The sequence below is a fragment of the Anser brachyrhynchus genome, assembly GCF_964034855.1.
Source record: "Anser brachyrhynchus genome assembly, chromosome: 25".
Taxonomy (NCBI): Eukaryota; Metazoa; Chordata; class Aves; order Anseriformes; family Anatidae; genus Anser; species Anser brachyrhynchus.
Window position 1 is genome coordinate 1,853,203 of NC_137718.1, and position 13,041 is coordinate 1,866,243.

Sequence of the window (13,041 nt, forward strand, 5' to 3'; positions counted from 1 at the left end):
CCCCCGGGCCCTGGTCCCACCACGGAAGCCCCCCCTGTGTGTCCCCCCCACACTGCTCCTGGCCGTGCTTGGGCACCGTGCCCAGCTCCTGAGCCACGACCAGCTTCTCTCCATGTTCCTGAGAAGCTGCCATGCTTCAGACAGGGCTGTGTTTTGGGCGCACATCGGTGCAAAAAGCAGCACGGCTTTCTGTGTCACTGCTCCGCTCCCTGCTGCTGGTGCAGAGCCTGTTGTTGTAGGGAGGAGGGCAGTCCTTCGGCTAAACTGCAGGGCTGGGGTGCAGGAGAGCCAAACTCTTTGAGCTATGATGTACACAGGCTTTTAGTTTGCTTTATGCCTTGAAAGCTGTAAAGAGGGTTTAATGACACTTGTCTGAGGCATAAATGGCATTAACAACAGCACAGGGACGGTGTAGGTAAGTCACTGTCGAATACAATGTGGTGCTGATTTCCTTAGCACTACTGCTGTGCAAATAATAATTAGTGTTTCTGCAGGGTAATTGCCATCGGGTTTTGACCTAGAATTTGTAGCTACATAGCAGATCTGCAGAGATTCTTGTAGGGAAATGGACCCAGGTAGAAGTGTGAGCTACTCCTCTGCTGCATTTGGCACAGGTGCTCTGGCAAGGGCCCTTTTGCTGCCTGCATCCTGGCCCCAGGGGTAAAGAACCTTAGGACTTAGACGGTGAATGGGGTTTTTTATGTGCTCTGAAATGCAGACTTACGGACAAAGCTTTTACGTGCTGAACTTTTTCCCCATTATGTAGATTTTACTAACAGGCAGACACTGGAAACTTGCTTCCACCAAAAGCAAGAGACCACCAGCATGAGCACAGGCAAAGAGAAAGGGGACCCAGCTCCTGAGACGTGAGACAAGCCAGTGAGATGAGCTGCTGAGCTGGATCTCTGAAGCTCTTGGTTCCTGTCCCTGTTCCCAACCAGTAACCTTGAGTTTTTTTATTTTCTCAACAATCTGGTCTCCCTGATGGCATGGCTCTAGTCTAGTGCTTTATTTTAGGTAGATCTACTGCACCCTGACAACTTTTCCATTTCTGTGAACAGACTGTGTGCTGGTGCTTGCACATATGGCATTTTAAGCTCTGCTCTCCCTTTTAGCTGAGCTGCTCCTACAGCCCTCTCCATGCTGCAGCTTGTGGGTCTCCTTCACACTTAAAGCAGAGGCTGGAGAGCTTGCTCCCTGGGTCAGCAGAAGCTCTACAAAAGCAATACAGTGTGCAATGCAAAATCAATCGCTCTTCTGATCATTGTAGCTGTGGTGTGGGATCTGCAGAAGTCAGCTGCTCCTAGTTCACAGGCCGCGGATTTCTCCAAACTGTGGACAACCTAGGCTTTTGGTTTTCCGTCTGTGGTGCAGCCAAAGGCTGATGAAAGCACTGCCCAAAACAGCAAAGCCAGTCAGGGACCCCAGCAGAACGGGCACCAGCATGGCAGAATCAGGACCTGGAAATAAAGTAATCGAGCTGTGAACAGCGTTAAGGAGGTAAGGAAGAAGAAAGGGGAGGCTAAAACCCCATCCATCTTTACAGCACACCAAGCAGGTAGGGCTGCTTCTTCCACAGAGTAATCTGGATGGGTAGTTCCCTTTCTTTGGGAAGACCCAAACACTTTGCCTTCAGATCTCACAGTAAATAGTCTTTGCATAAGAATGTCAGACACAAAAGTTAAGTGACTCTCAGAGATGGTGCCACTGATTTAAGTAGTCTGTCATGCTCGTGACATGCCGGAATGAATCTCTCTCCTTTCTAACTGCTGGACAACAGCTGATTAACATAAACCAGCTGCTGTATTTCACCTGCGGACAGAAAGAAAAATGAAAACGCTCCCAATTGGTGACCAGCCTTATTCTGCTATCATTTTTCTTACAGCAGAAACACTGAGCAGAGACTTCTGCAGGAGAGAGGCAGAGAGAGATGCAAATCAGGGACCCACCTTCCACAGGTTTATAGAGAAACCTGTCCTTGGTTCGCAGAACTGGACCAAACGAGATCAGGTTGTGCAGCTGCCCAGGGCTGTTCCTGTCACCTGGCTGGGGAAGCGGCTCCACACTGTCAAAGCAGCCCTGGGGAAGATACGTGGAAGGCTCTGAACGTGTCCCGAACACGGCAGTGCCTGGGCAGAACCCCGCACCAGCGGCTCTGCTCTGTCCCCATAGCTGGAGCCGTCCCCTGGGCTCGGGCTCCGTCCAGCTCTGCTGCTGCTCCAAGGATGATTTGCCCAACACTTGGACCTGCCCCTGTGTCAATTCCATAGCTCCTTTCCCTAGCGATTAACTTGCTTGTTATTATGCTTCTTAGGTGGACTACACGAGGCAAAGGTAAATCATCTGTGGTCAGAAAGTGAAAATAAAGCACGGCGAGCTCAGTTGGCTTAACCAGGTGTAGAAATTCACCTGGGGCTTTAGGAGACACACAGAGTGCAGGAGATTAAAAGGAGGGCAGGAGGCAGAAGGTGGAGCTCTGTAGCCTACCATCAAGGCTCTTTACATCAACCGCACTTGCTGGAAGCACCAAATCTTTTCAAAAGACCAGCGAGGGCGGACCCTTCCCACTTACCTGTTCGCAGCCCGGTTTGCCGTGCAGACAGACATCGAGCTCGCAGTGCAAATAGGCCACCGAGTGATTCAGCACCTGGAACGGCTGGATGGTGAAGCTCGCAGCTCTGGGCTCGCTGCTCTGCAGTAACTGGATGTGTCTGCATTCGGACAGCAGCCTGGCAAGGACAAACGGAAGCAGCTTCAACTTCCAGCACCCCCCGAGTAAGGGAGGGAGGAGGGAGATGTGCTGGCACTGCTCTGCACAAGCTCTAGGCCAGGTGTCTGTAGCTGCAGGCAGAGTCAAACAGAAATCCAGCAGCCTCAGCACCCCAGCCTGGACGTGTACGTGCTGTGGAGGCCAGCACCCTCGAATAGCAGAACTGTTTCTTGGAGGGTTATCATGCTAAACCATAACAAAGGCTGCTGTGATGTGATGACCCTTCCCTGAGCCAGACATCTTCAGAGGCAGTGCAGAGGTGACCTCCCCAAATGTCCAGTACAGGTAAATCTGAAGGCCCTTTTTACTGATGGCAATAACATGCAGCACTTCCAAGACACATTTCATGCCCCGGTGGCTTTATAAACATCAACCCATGAATCCTCCAACACCCCTGTGCTCAACCCAGACAGGTTAGGCAGCAATAGCCGTGAACTTCACGTGGAAGTGGGACGGCTCATTGCATAAAATAACGGGTGAAGGGAGGAGAGCCCCACGTCTCACGGAGCCCTTGGTGCTGACAGCGAGGGGAGCAGGGCGCTCCTGGACTCATTCCCACCGCTTTCATTTTGCTCAGCACCAAAGAGGCCGGGCTGCAGCCCTGGGACAGGAGTGAGGGGTGTCCCCAGGCCAAGCCCATGCCGTACCTGGGGAGCAGGCAGCACACGGCGCCGGGGCCCCCCGGGCTGCTGGACGGCGTCACGCAGCAGGAGCGGACCCGCAGCACGGGCTGGCTGCTGCTGCTCCGCACGGCCAGGGAGGCCAGGAAGGCGTCCTGGGGAGGTGCTGAGCCCTGCAGCTCCGGGCTCGCTTCTGCCGCAGGGCGCAGGCTCATCTGCACCGTGTAGTTGCCAGAGCCACAGGCCTCGTCGCTGACAACTGCGATCCTGGAGGGAAAGAAGGAAAGAAGCTGAAGCCCAGCCCAGCTCTGCATTAGGATCAGGTCCCTCAGTGAAACCAAGCAGATCGGTGAGCTCAGTTTGCAAACGAGCTGAATCAGGTGAACGGCAACTGGACCCTGGCATGGCAGAGCCTGCCATGGACAGAAGAGCCTCCTGCGGCTGCACAGGCACCTCGTCTGAGTGAGGGAAACGTGGGAGCGTGGCGCTGTGCGGGGATATCTGCCGCTTTGCTAGCACATTGATCGTACTAGCAGATGCTTCCACTTGCAAATCTGCACGTAGAACTGTTTTGGGAGGCGAGGCAGAGAGTCAAAGGCTACTGTGAAAAAGAAAGCGAGGTCCAAAGGACAGCATTAATATCTGAAACATGAAAAGATTTTTTTCCTGTAAGATGTGAGGTCATTGCAGAATGAACTAAACGTTTTGGAAACAACAATACATCATACCCATGATGCTGAGCTCATGGAGCCATTTGGATATTAACCCCTCACACCCCATAAATCACACAGCCCAAACACCAACTCGCCGTGACAATTACCCGCTGAGAACGGCACCGTCCTGCTGCAAAACCCTCCTCTGCCGGGATTCACTCAGCAGCGCCCTGGGCTCCGAACCCGGGGGCATTAGAGCAGATTCTGAGCCTGCGGGGTCTCCGTGGGTCACCCCGTGTGGTCCGGCCTCCTCCTCGGCCTCTGTGCCCGGGAGCAGCCCCTCGGTGGGTGCGGTGGCCGTAGCACCCGGCCAGGGATCGCTGGCTGCTGTGCGTGCTGCCACGGCCCCTGCAGGACGTGAGGGGCTCCCCGGGCTTGGAGGCAGCGGGCTCAGGTCTCTGGTTAGGAGCATCTCAGCACCATCAGCAGCGGCTTTATTTAAGGCAGCTGGCCGATTGGTAACCTTACTCGCAGGTACAGAAAGTGATTTTGCTGTAGATGGCCCCGCGGCCTGCCCAGCAGCGTGCTGGCTGGAGTGGCCAGCCTCCTGCTCCGTGCTGGCTCCCAGGGGCACCTTCTCCTCCCGTGCCCGAGGTGCTGAGGAGGTGGCTGCCCGACCAGGCACCTGGCTGGCGGTGGCTGTGTCCCCTTTCAGAAACACGCCCTCGCTCTTCGCCCCCGATGCAGGGACCTTAGCTGAGCTGCTCATTACGGCAATTGTAGGAAACACCACGTTCAGGTCAGATTGCAGAGCTGATGTTGGCAGGAAAAACACTTTCTTTTGGCTAAATGAAGCGGTGATATAATCATTCTTAGCCGCAGAGAGAGAAGTCACCGCTAATGGAGATGGCGAGGTGGTCTGTGTCAATTTAGGCTCGCTCTCGAGAGCAATCACAGGCTCTGCAGCCGCAGACGGCTGTGCAGGAGCCACACCAGCCTGGCTGCCGAGAGCTGCTGCGGGGGGCTGCTCTGTCTTTGTGCTAAACACTGCCGGCAGAGACGTGCTGGTTCCCAAGAATCCACCAGCTCCCATTTTTCTCGGGCTTGCACTGCCTTCGGTTGGTTTCCCATTTTCTCCCACGTTGGCCGGTGAGAACAATGCAGAAGGTGCTCGACTGCTTTGGTCACGTTTCACAGCCGATGGCAGGGGAACGTGGGCAGACACCGGAGAGGGCAGGCTCGCGGGGGACCTGCCGTACATCCTCGGGGGGGTGCTGGTCGCCAGCAATTTCCCAGAAGCTGCTGCTTTGACCTTTGTTGCAAATAGGGTACGCGCTGGTACTGGTGTTGGGGTCTCCATCCTGACAACAGGCTTGGGCACAATGGTAACAAATTCCAAGTGTTTGGTGAGATCAGGCTTTATAGAGGTGGGGGGGACGGGTGCTGCTTTAGCATGCAGGGTGACTCCAGAAGAGGCAGTGCTGCCCGCTGCCGAGCCTCTGCCATCATTGCCAGCTGGAAATACTGAGAAAGCCGACACAGTGCTGGGTACAAATGGAACTTGTGACGGCAGCCTTCGGAGCGACTCGGTGCTTAGCTGACTTTGCGACGTGGACTGCAAAGGCACAATGTTTGGGGACATCTTTAGCGGGTATTTTACAGTTCTAGCTGAGCTCAAACAATCTGTGCACGGTGCACGGGCAGAGGAAGACGGGCTCACTGAGCCCTGGCCATGGGTGGTGGTCTGCAGCGTCAGTCCCGTACCGTGCTGCACCTGACCCACAGCCCCTGCGACAGTAAACGGAGGCTGGGCCGGCATCGGAAGACCAGCGAGCCCCACTGCTGACAGCAAAGGGGTTACAGAAAAAGAAAGCGGCTTTTCAGCTTTGAAAAATCCTGTGGGGGCTGTAGGGGGGCTGTGCCGCGCCGGCATCAGTACTGGTGGCCCCGGGGAGGCGGGAGGCTCGGTTGCCATCCCACCAGGGGAAGGCACCTCAGCCCCTGGGGAAGGGGCAGCAGCTGCCTGCAGCTCCTCAGGCAGCCCCTGTAGGTGAGGAGCCTGCGCTGCTGTGCTCGTCCTCAGCTGCGGGTCCAGCAAGCGAGCTGCTGCTGGGGCAGCGGCTTGAAAAGAACTAGGGATGGCCACGTAACTCGCAGTAGTCAGCACTGGCTGAGAAGTAACTTTGGCTTTCTCCGCTCGCTGGTCAGAAGCAGTGGAGAGAGTAGTTTGAGGTCTCAGAGACTCACTAGTGGGATGCGAGGAACTAGTTTTCTCTGGGATATCACGGCTGTGTTCATGGGTAACCACGGTCTGACCTTGCTTGTTTGTGAATGAGAGGGCGCTTTTGTGGTCATCTTCACCCTGAGGAGAGGGCACCATCTGTAAGTCTGCTCTGTCCGTGGGAAAAAGGACAAATACAGGCTTAACCAGAATTAAGCTAGAAGGGCTCCCATTTCGCAAGTTTGCAAGATCTGCTAACGAAGAGTTTGATGCTGCCAGGATTTGCTGAACAGAAACCAGAGTCCCAACACTGACATTAGGGAAACTTGCAGGCAAAGGGGACTCTTGCATGGGAAGCAGGCATATCATGCCGTCGGTATTCCTAAGCAAAAAGGACAAATACAGGGATGACGGGAGCATTTTAGGGTGATCGGTTCTGAGAGCACTGAGGTTTTTGGTAGCTGCATCATGCGATGCACCAAACTGCTGCAGCAGTGCTTGGGCCAGATGTGCTGGAATCTCAGAAACAACAGGTACCGCTGGCTCAGGACGTGCTGTTGTTGTGCTGGACTGGCTTTCCTGTGCGTGGGGTGGGTGCAGTCTGCCAACAAAAGCTTCCAGGCTGCCAGCGTGCTGGATGGGGGAGGCTGAAGGGGCAGAGCTGTCAAGAGAAGCTTTCTGGTTCTCATCCTGCAGTCCAGAGGGGCTGGAGACCACGCTGGCTTGTGGAGTCAGGGGAGGAGAACCAGCCTTATCTATCTGATGTGGAAAACTTTTCTGTCCCTTGGAATCTCCCACCGTGCTTATCTGCGGCACCACAGCGAACGCTTCCCGAGGTCCGGGATGGGCCGAAACGCCTCGAACCTGAGACCCAGAACCAGCAGCAGCAGATGAAGTCAGTACGTGGAGTCCTCTCGCAGCAGAGGTGGGGACACCCATCGGCTGCAATCCAGCATAGGAAGCAACAGATGTAGCTAGTGGCTGAAGTGCTGCGTGAACAGCAGCAGAAGTGGTTACAGGTGGAAGGGCTGCCTTCTCAAAGGTAGATGCACCTGGAAGGAGTGGAGATGTTGCTCCTTTTAGCTCTCTAGTAGTTTGGGAGAGGTTTAACGTGAAGGTTTGTGACTGGCCCGATGAAGATGAATTAGAAGAAGCCTGCGGGCTCTCAGAGGATCTGGATTTTTCAGGCTTACTTGTCATCATCAGGTGATCTGCATCTCTTTGTAAAGCTAGGACTGTGCTTTCCTGAGCGCTCCTGTTGGTGTCATGTGAAGCATGGTGTTTAGTACAGTTGAGAGTCTGGGACAAGAGGAGAGGCTGTGGTTTATCGGCTGCATCAATGGGCCCTTGAAATGGAGGTGGAATCAATTCATCATGACCTAGAGCTTCAGGACGCATCAGTAATGAAGACGACTGTGCATTGCCTTGCAGGAGCTGCTGAAGAGCAGGCAATAGGGTTGTGTGTCTAGAGCCATTTATTACAGCTGTTACTGAGTTTCTGCCTTCACTGCCTGCCGGTTCTTGGTTCAGAGATAAAAGAGGGGAAAACTGAACAGCAGTTGTCTGTGTCACTCTGAAATAGGCTGCATCAAGGCCCACCGAAGCTGGCTTTTGTGGGAATGCAGAAGTAGTAAATTGAGCATCCACACTCCGAGTCCTCCTCACGTATGCAGGTGTCACAGCAGCTCTGCTGTCAGGCTGGACTTGGGGACTTGCATCCCTTGGCCTTTTGGTAGTGGGAGGTGCTAATGGTGGTAACCGGCCCAGCCCTGCGCTTACAAGAGCCATCTTAACGCTGGTCGGAAACGGAGATGGTGCTGTTTCTTTTCTTGGAGGATGGAAATTTACCGTTGAAGTCAGAAGTGAAATTTTAGGACTTGGCACCTCCGTCTGCTTGATAACAGGAATGGGAGAGACAGCTGCAACCCCCCGAGAGCCTTGGTGCACCCCCCCAGTGGGAGTGGGCTGGGGCAGCCCAGCGCTGGAGCTGGTTGGGCTGACAGCAGCCTCAGGGACAGTCTGTGCTTTGCCTGGCACTGACCTCTCTGACTGTTCAGGATGGGTGGTGCCCTGTGAGCCTCGTGCAGAGGTGGGGACACTTACATTACTCAGGAGATCGTTAGAAAATGCATCTCCATCCTGCAGTTTTAAAGCGGGCAGTTGATCAGACCCCTCCAAGTTTCTAACCGCCTCCTTAGGCAGCGTGGCTGTTGCTCTTGCAGCTGTCTCTGTGCGGACAGGAATGAAGTCAGCTGTCATTTCACTGGTAGGATCAACCCCCGCAGTCTGGAAGTGGAACGTCACCTCCGCCGAGTCACCTCCTGTAACGGGGAGCTCCTCGCTGGGCACCGGGCTGCTCTCGGCTCTCAGCTGGGCTCCTCCGGGAGAGCCCAGGCCTGGTGCTCCACTGACGGGAGGCTCGTCTCTGGAAGCACCTGATGAACAGAAAGCAAGCTTTTGTCTATTTCCTCGTAGGTGAGCTTTTCACAGTTTGCAGCAGGCTGAGAGGGAAGCAGAAAGTTTCAGAAGAAGGACGGGCAGCTCCAGCACTGCTGTTCTTATAGGCATTACAGAGAACGAAGCCCCCAGGTTGCCCAGGAACAGGCTGGTAGCTCTTCAATAGCACCACAAAAATCAATGTATCTGTGACTGAGCTCTCCCACGTGGCCCCCCAGCACCCCAGTCCTGTGATGAGTTTCCCCATCCATAGTGAGTGACCAGGCTGTACAAAGCTGTTTTGTTTTGAAAAAGTGACACAGGGCTTAGTAAGTTTGCTACCTTTAGCTTTTCACATCCAAAGCAGACACTGTGTCATTTTAGAGGCAGACCTAAGGTTTTAAATGCTATTGTTTTGTCCGCACATTTTATTTTTTTCTCCTCACATTCAGAAGGTTGACATTTGCAAGGATGCTTTCAAAGCCATGGACTAAAATATTAATGTACTCTCCTCCCCCAAAACTTTACGCATTTTTCCTTAGGCACCTGCCAGCAACTGCATGCATCTAAAAACTAAGATGTGATTATGCATTTAAGTGCTATGCATTTAAATTGTGTTTTTGACAAAGCCAAAGCAGAGGCTGGGCAGCTTCATTTCAGATAAAAGCCCTGGGGTTGGTGCCCAAGTGCAGTGCCTTGAGAGGAGATGATGACTTGCCCATGGTCACCTGCAGAACCAGTACTACTCCAGTAATAATGAGCAGGGGAAGCTGATAAAAGGGAACCCAGGGCGCTGATATATTGCTAAAAAACAAATGGAAGTTAATGGGTGATGGAGACAGGGATATTAAGCTTACAAAATATTTTGAATTGTGATTTTGCATAAACAGACAGAATTCCTGTTGTTTAGCCCCAGCTCGGCAAAGCAACACAAGTGATCTGCCTAAAGATATGCATGCACTCAAATGCTTTACTGAATCAAGGTCTCAGATTAAGAAAGTGTTATAAATATACATAAATACACCTCGCAATGGGACAAGTTAATTTAAAGACAAGACAAATCGAATTACAAATTTGGTGGAAAATTCCTTGAACGCCCACTCCTAAGTTTATCTTTACAGAAGAAACTACCCTGCCTGAAGACACAAGGCTGCTTTCAAGAGCCAAGTTTAATTTATGCATCCTTGCAGGGTATGCTCAAAGGCTCACAATAAGAGGTAGAAAGTGAAGACTGACTGGTGCCCTGCTATGAGTGACAGTAGCCCTAGGAAGTTGCTTGAGGCACGACAGCATTACAAACTCACCACTGCTTTCAAACTGTCAGAAATGTTTGGCCAGCCAGCTGTACCCAAAGAAAATGCCGAACAGTGCACTACTGTACGGTGAACAGGCAAGACCATGCTTAATGTAATGAACAATGATGCCTGGAAATATATTTTTTAACCTGGGCTGCAGCAGACGTGAGTTTGGCCCCCAGTTCTGCTATTGACAGGCTCTATGAGAAGTGGCTGTTTGGCTCTGCTTTCCCCCACACCCTTCAGGGAAGGGACCCTCTCCCAGTTCAGATTCATATCACAGCTGTGCCCTGATCCCAACACTCCCAAAGCAGAAACCATTCAAACCAAATCTTGAGCCTTGCAGCACAGCTGCACAAACGAACAAGTTGCTCCTTCATCTCCTTGCTGTCTCACACCTGAGACTGATGGCACAGTACCTGACATAGGTTTTCTGCTCACTGACACTACAGGAGAAGGAGACAGAAAGACAGCACATGAGATTAGGACAGGGCACATCACTCACCAGATAAATCCAATAGTTCAGATGCAATCAGGATAAAGATGGGAAACTTTTCCTGCATTTTGTGAAGCAGCTCCTGAGTCACCCCAACAACAGTCTATCCAGATCGGGAGCAGCTTGCTAAGGACTCACTGCTGCCCCGTAGCAGTGAGCATTTGCTGGGATTGTTCTGGAAGAGTTTTGTTTTGGGCAGAGTATTGGGTTACTTTATAAGAGCTTAGGCCAGGCAGCAACCAATAACCTGTTCCAAAAAAAAAAAATAAAAAATTAAAAGCCTTCACCAATTGGAATCAAATGATTTTTAACAAAAACTTGTGTTCATGTGAATGGCAAAAATAGAAAATGTGAACGTGAGAGGTTGCCTGTGCAAAGCAGCACTTTGTTTCTGAATTAAAGGTTAAAATGGTGCCTGGGCCAACAAGGGTCTGAAGTTTCTGACAGTTTGTGCTGAGGCAGACATACACAGGGATCGGCCTGGATGCCCGACGGAGGCACCTCACTAAAAACCAAACCATTCTGACTGCTCTTTGCCACCGTGAGCCCAAGGGGCACACATTCTCTCCCCACGACCTGTCGGGTAGGACTAGGCCATAAAGGAAAGTGGCTGTGGTGCTGCCACCACCACCCCGCTGTGCCCAGCCTGGGTTTCTTCCCCAGGCCGCAGGATGAACCAGGAGAGGCGGGTCACAGCATGGGCCTGACCCTTCGGCTCCTTCTGTGAGGCTGGAGTAAGGACCACGGGGAAAGAGCAAGCATGACAAACAGCTTAACAAGTACAGCTTAAACGTTCATAACAACAGAAAAGGCCAGAGGCTTGTTAAGCAGTCACAGTTACGCCCCTTTCTCCTTCGGGAGTTAGGCCCCAGCATCCTCGCAAATGTTGGCCTGAAGTTTGCAGGCAGTAGGGGTCAGGCACCCTTTTAGCACCAGGCAGCTGCACACATACAAAAGCAAGAGAAACTCTGGGAGATGGGAAATTTAGAGCAATGCAGGCTAAGGAGATAAGAGAGAACATTATTACATAGCCACGAGTGTTGTGAGTGCAGTGGAAATCGCATCTAAAAAATGAGCAAAATTCAGATAAGCAGCATAATGACAGCTCAGAAAAGCACTGTAAAGGACACCAAGGAAGAGGTGATTGCTCTTGAGGGTTATAACAATAAACCATTATCCGCCCTTCAGCAAACTGATGAAGTGTTGTGCAGATAGCACGGCAGGTTCGGTACTGACAGACCCCATTTCCAGTCCCAGCCACGTCACTCACCTGAGCAGGATAAGCAAGGTCAGGCCACTTCATCTCTTTCCCACTCTGTAAGATGTTTGGAAACGGAAATTATCCTGACTGGCATTTGTATAGCACCTGACACACGGGGACGCTAGTTTGAGTCAGTGCCTTAACCCCCGACCAGCACACAGTAATTTGTCGTGTTAGCTAGCACACACAATGCTCCATTTCCAGGAGCTCCACACCTCCCAGCTGCAGCCTCCTTCCTCTGCTGCTCACTAGTCTGACCCCTGCCTGGCCTTGAGTGCACACAGCTGACAGCAGGCCCGGTCCTGCATTTCTTAGATTAGAGCTGCTCTTTCTGCTTCCGAGGGACTGTGATCAAAATTTGAGATCTGCCGTTCAACCTGTATCACGCTGGCAGGTTCTTCGTACTTCAAATGGGATTATAGCTTGTACAAGCTCAATGACCCTTCAGAAATGGCCCATTGGCTTGGGTCCATGCCCCAATCCCAAATGGCAATAGTGCCCGGCCTGCTCATAAACACTCTGCAGTACTAATGCTTTTTGATGAGGATGAGTGAGTTCAACGACCTTTTGCAGAGGGAAGTTAGAAGCAGTTCTGTTAGGAGTTCACCATTTTCTTTCGGGAGCAATAGCAACTGGAACGTCAGGGCTTTTTTTTAAGCAAAACCCAACTTGTCAGTCAAATTCAAGACCTTTAGCTTTCAGGCTTTTAAGGGGATTTCAACTCCTGCAATTTTCTGGTGACACAGTACATCTGCAATTCCCCTCTGACATCCTACCTCTGTAAACACAGGGTTCAATGGATTTTTTTGCTAAAACAATGCTTGGCATTTGTCAAAGTCAAAGAGCAGTGCTTATTTGAACTCGAACACTCCACGAAGGTAGCAACGTTTGTTACATATTTGCCTAGGCAGCACATAATTTATAGGTAGTGGTTTTAAAAAAACCAGGGAGATTATTGATTTTCATTGTGAGTGGAGAAAAAACAGGCACATGAGAAATCCTTCTTCTGAAGCGAGAAGATACAGCTGCTTTTTGAAAAAGGAGATGATCTGTAATTTGTCAGCCACTGTTCTAAAGGGATAAGTTTACATACATAGACTTCAAAGTCTTCAAGGGATATGTTTGAAGAAGCATCTTAGAAACCCACTAAACCCGTGCTTTTTTTGATTTACAGATGATTAACACACACTCCTAGTACTTTGCCTTGATTCTAAGGCTGTGTTTTATTGCTGACGATGAACTTTGGCAATAAAGCTGCTATACTTTAATGCACAAAGCAGGTTCTTTAG

The 13,041-nt window shown here is 51.6% G+C and overlaps 1 protein-coding gene across 1 annotated transcript; it reads right to left on the reverse strand.

The window, feature by feature from the left end:
• Positions 1-304: 304 nt before the first annotated feature.
• LOC308182689 (uncharacterized protein) lies at positions 305-12,003 on the reverse strand. The gene is made up of 7 exons (XM_080567710.1): positions 11,762-12,003; positions 10,501-10,738; positions 4,211-8,699; positions 3,418-3,657; positions 2,573-2,729; positions 1,950-2,079; positions 305-1,460 (listed from the first exon to the last, which is right to left on the reverse strand). Exons 2-7 carry the CDS (start codon positions 10,556-10,558, stop codon positions 1,309-1,311), a joined length of 5,226 nt encoding a protein of 1,741 aa, XP_080423836.1. The 5' UTR covers positions 10,559-10,738; positions 11,762-12,003; the 3' UTR covers positions 305-1,308.
• Positions 12,004-13,041: the final 1,038 nt, after the last annotated feature.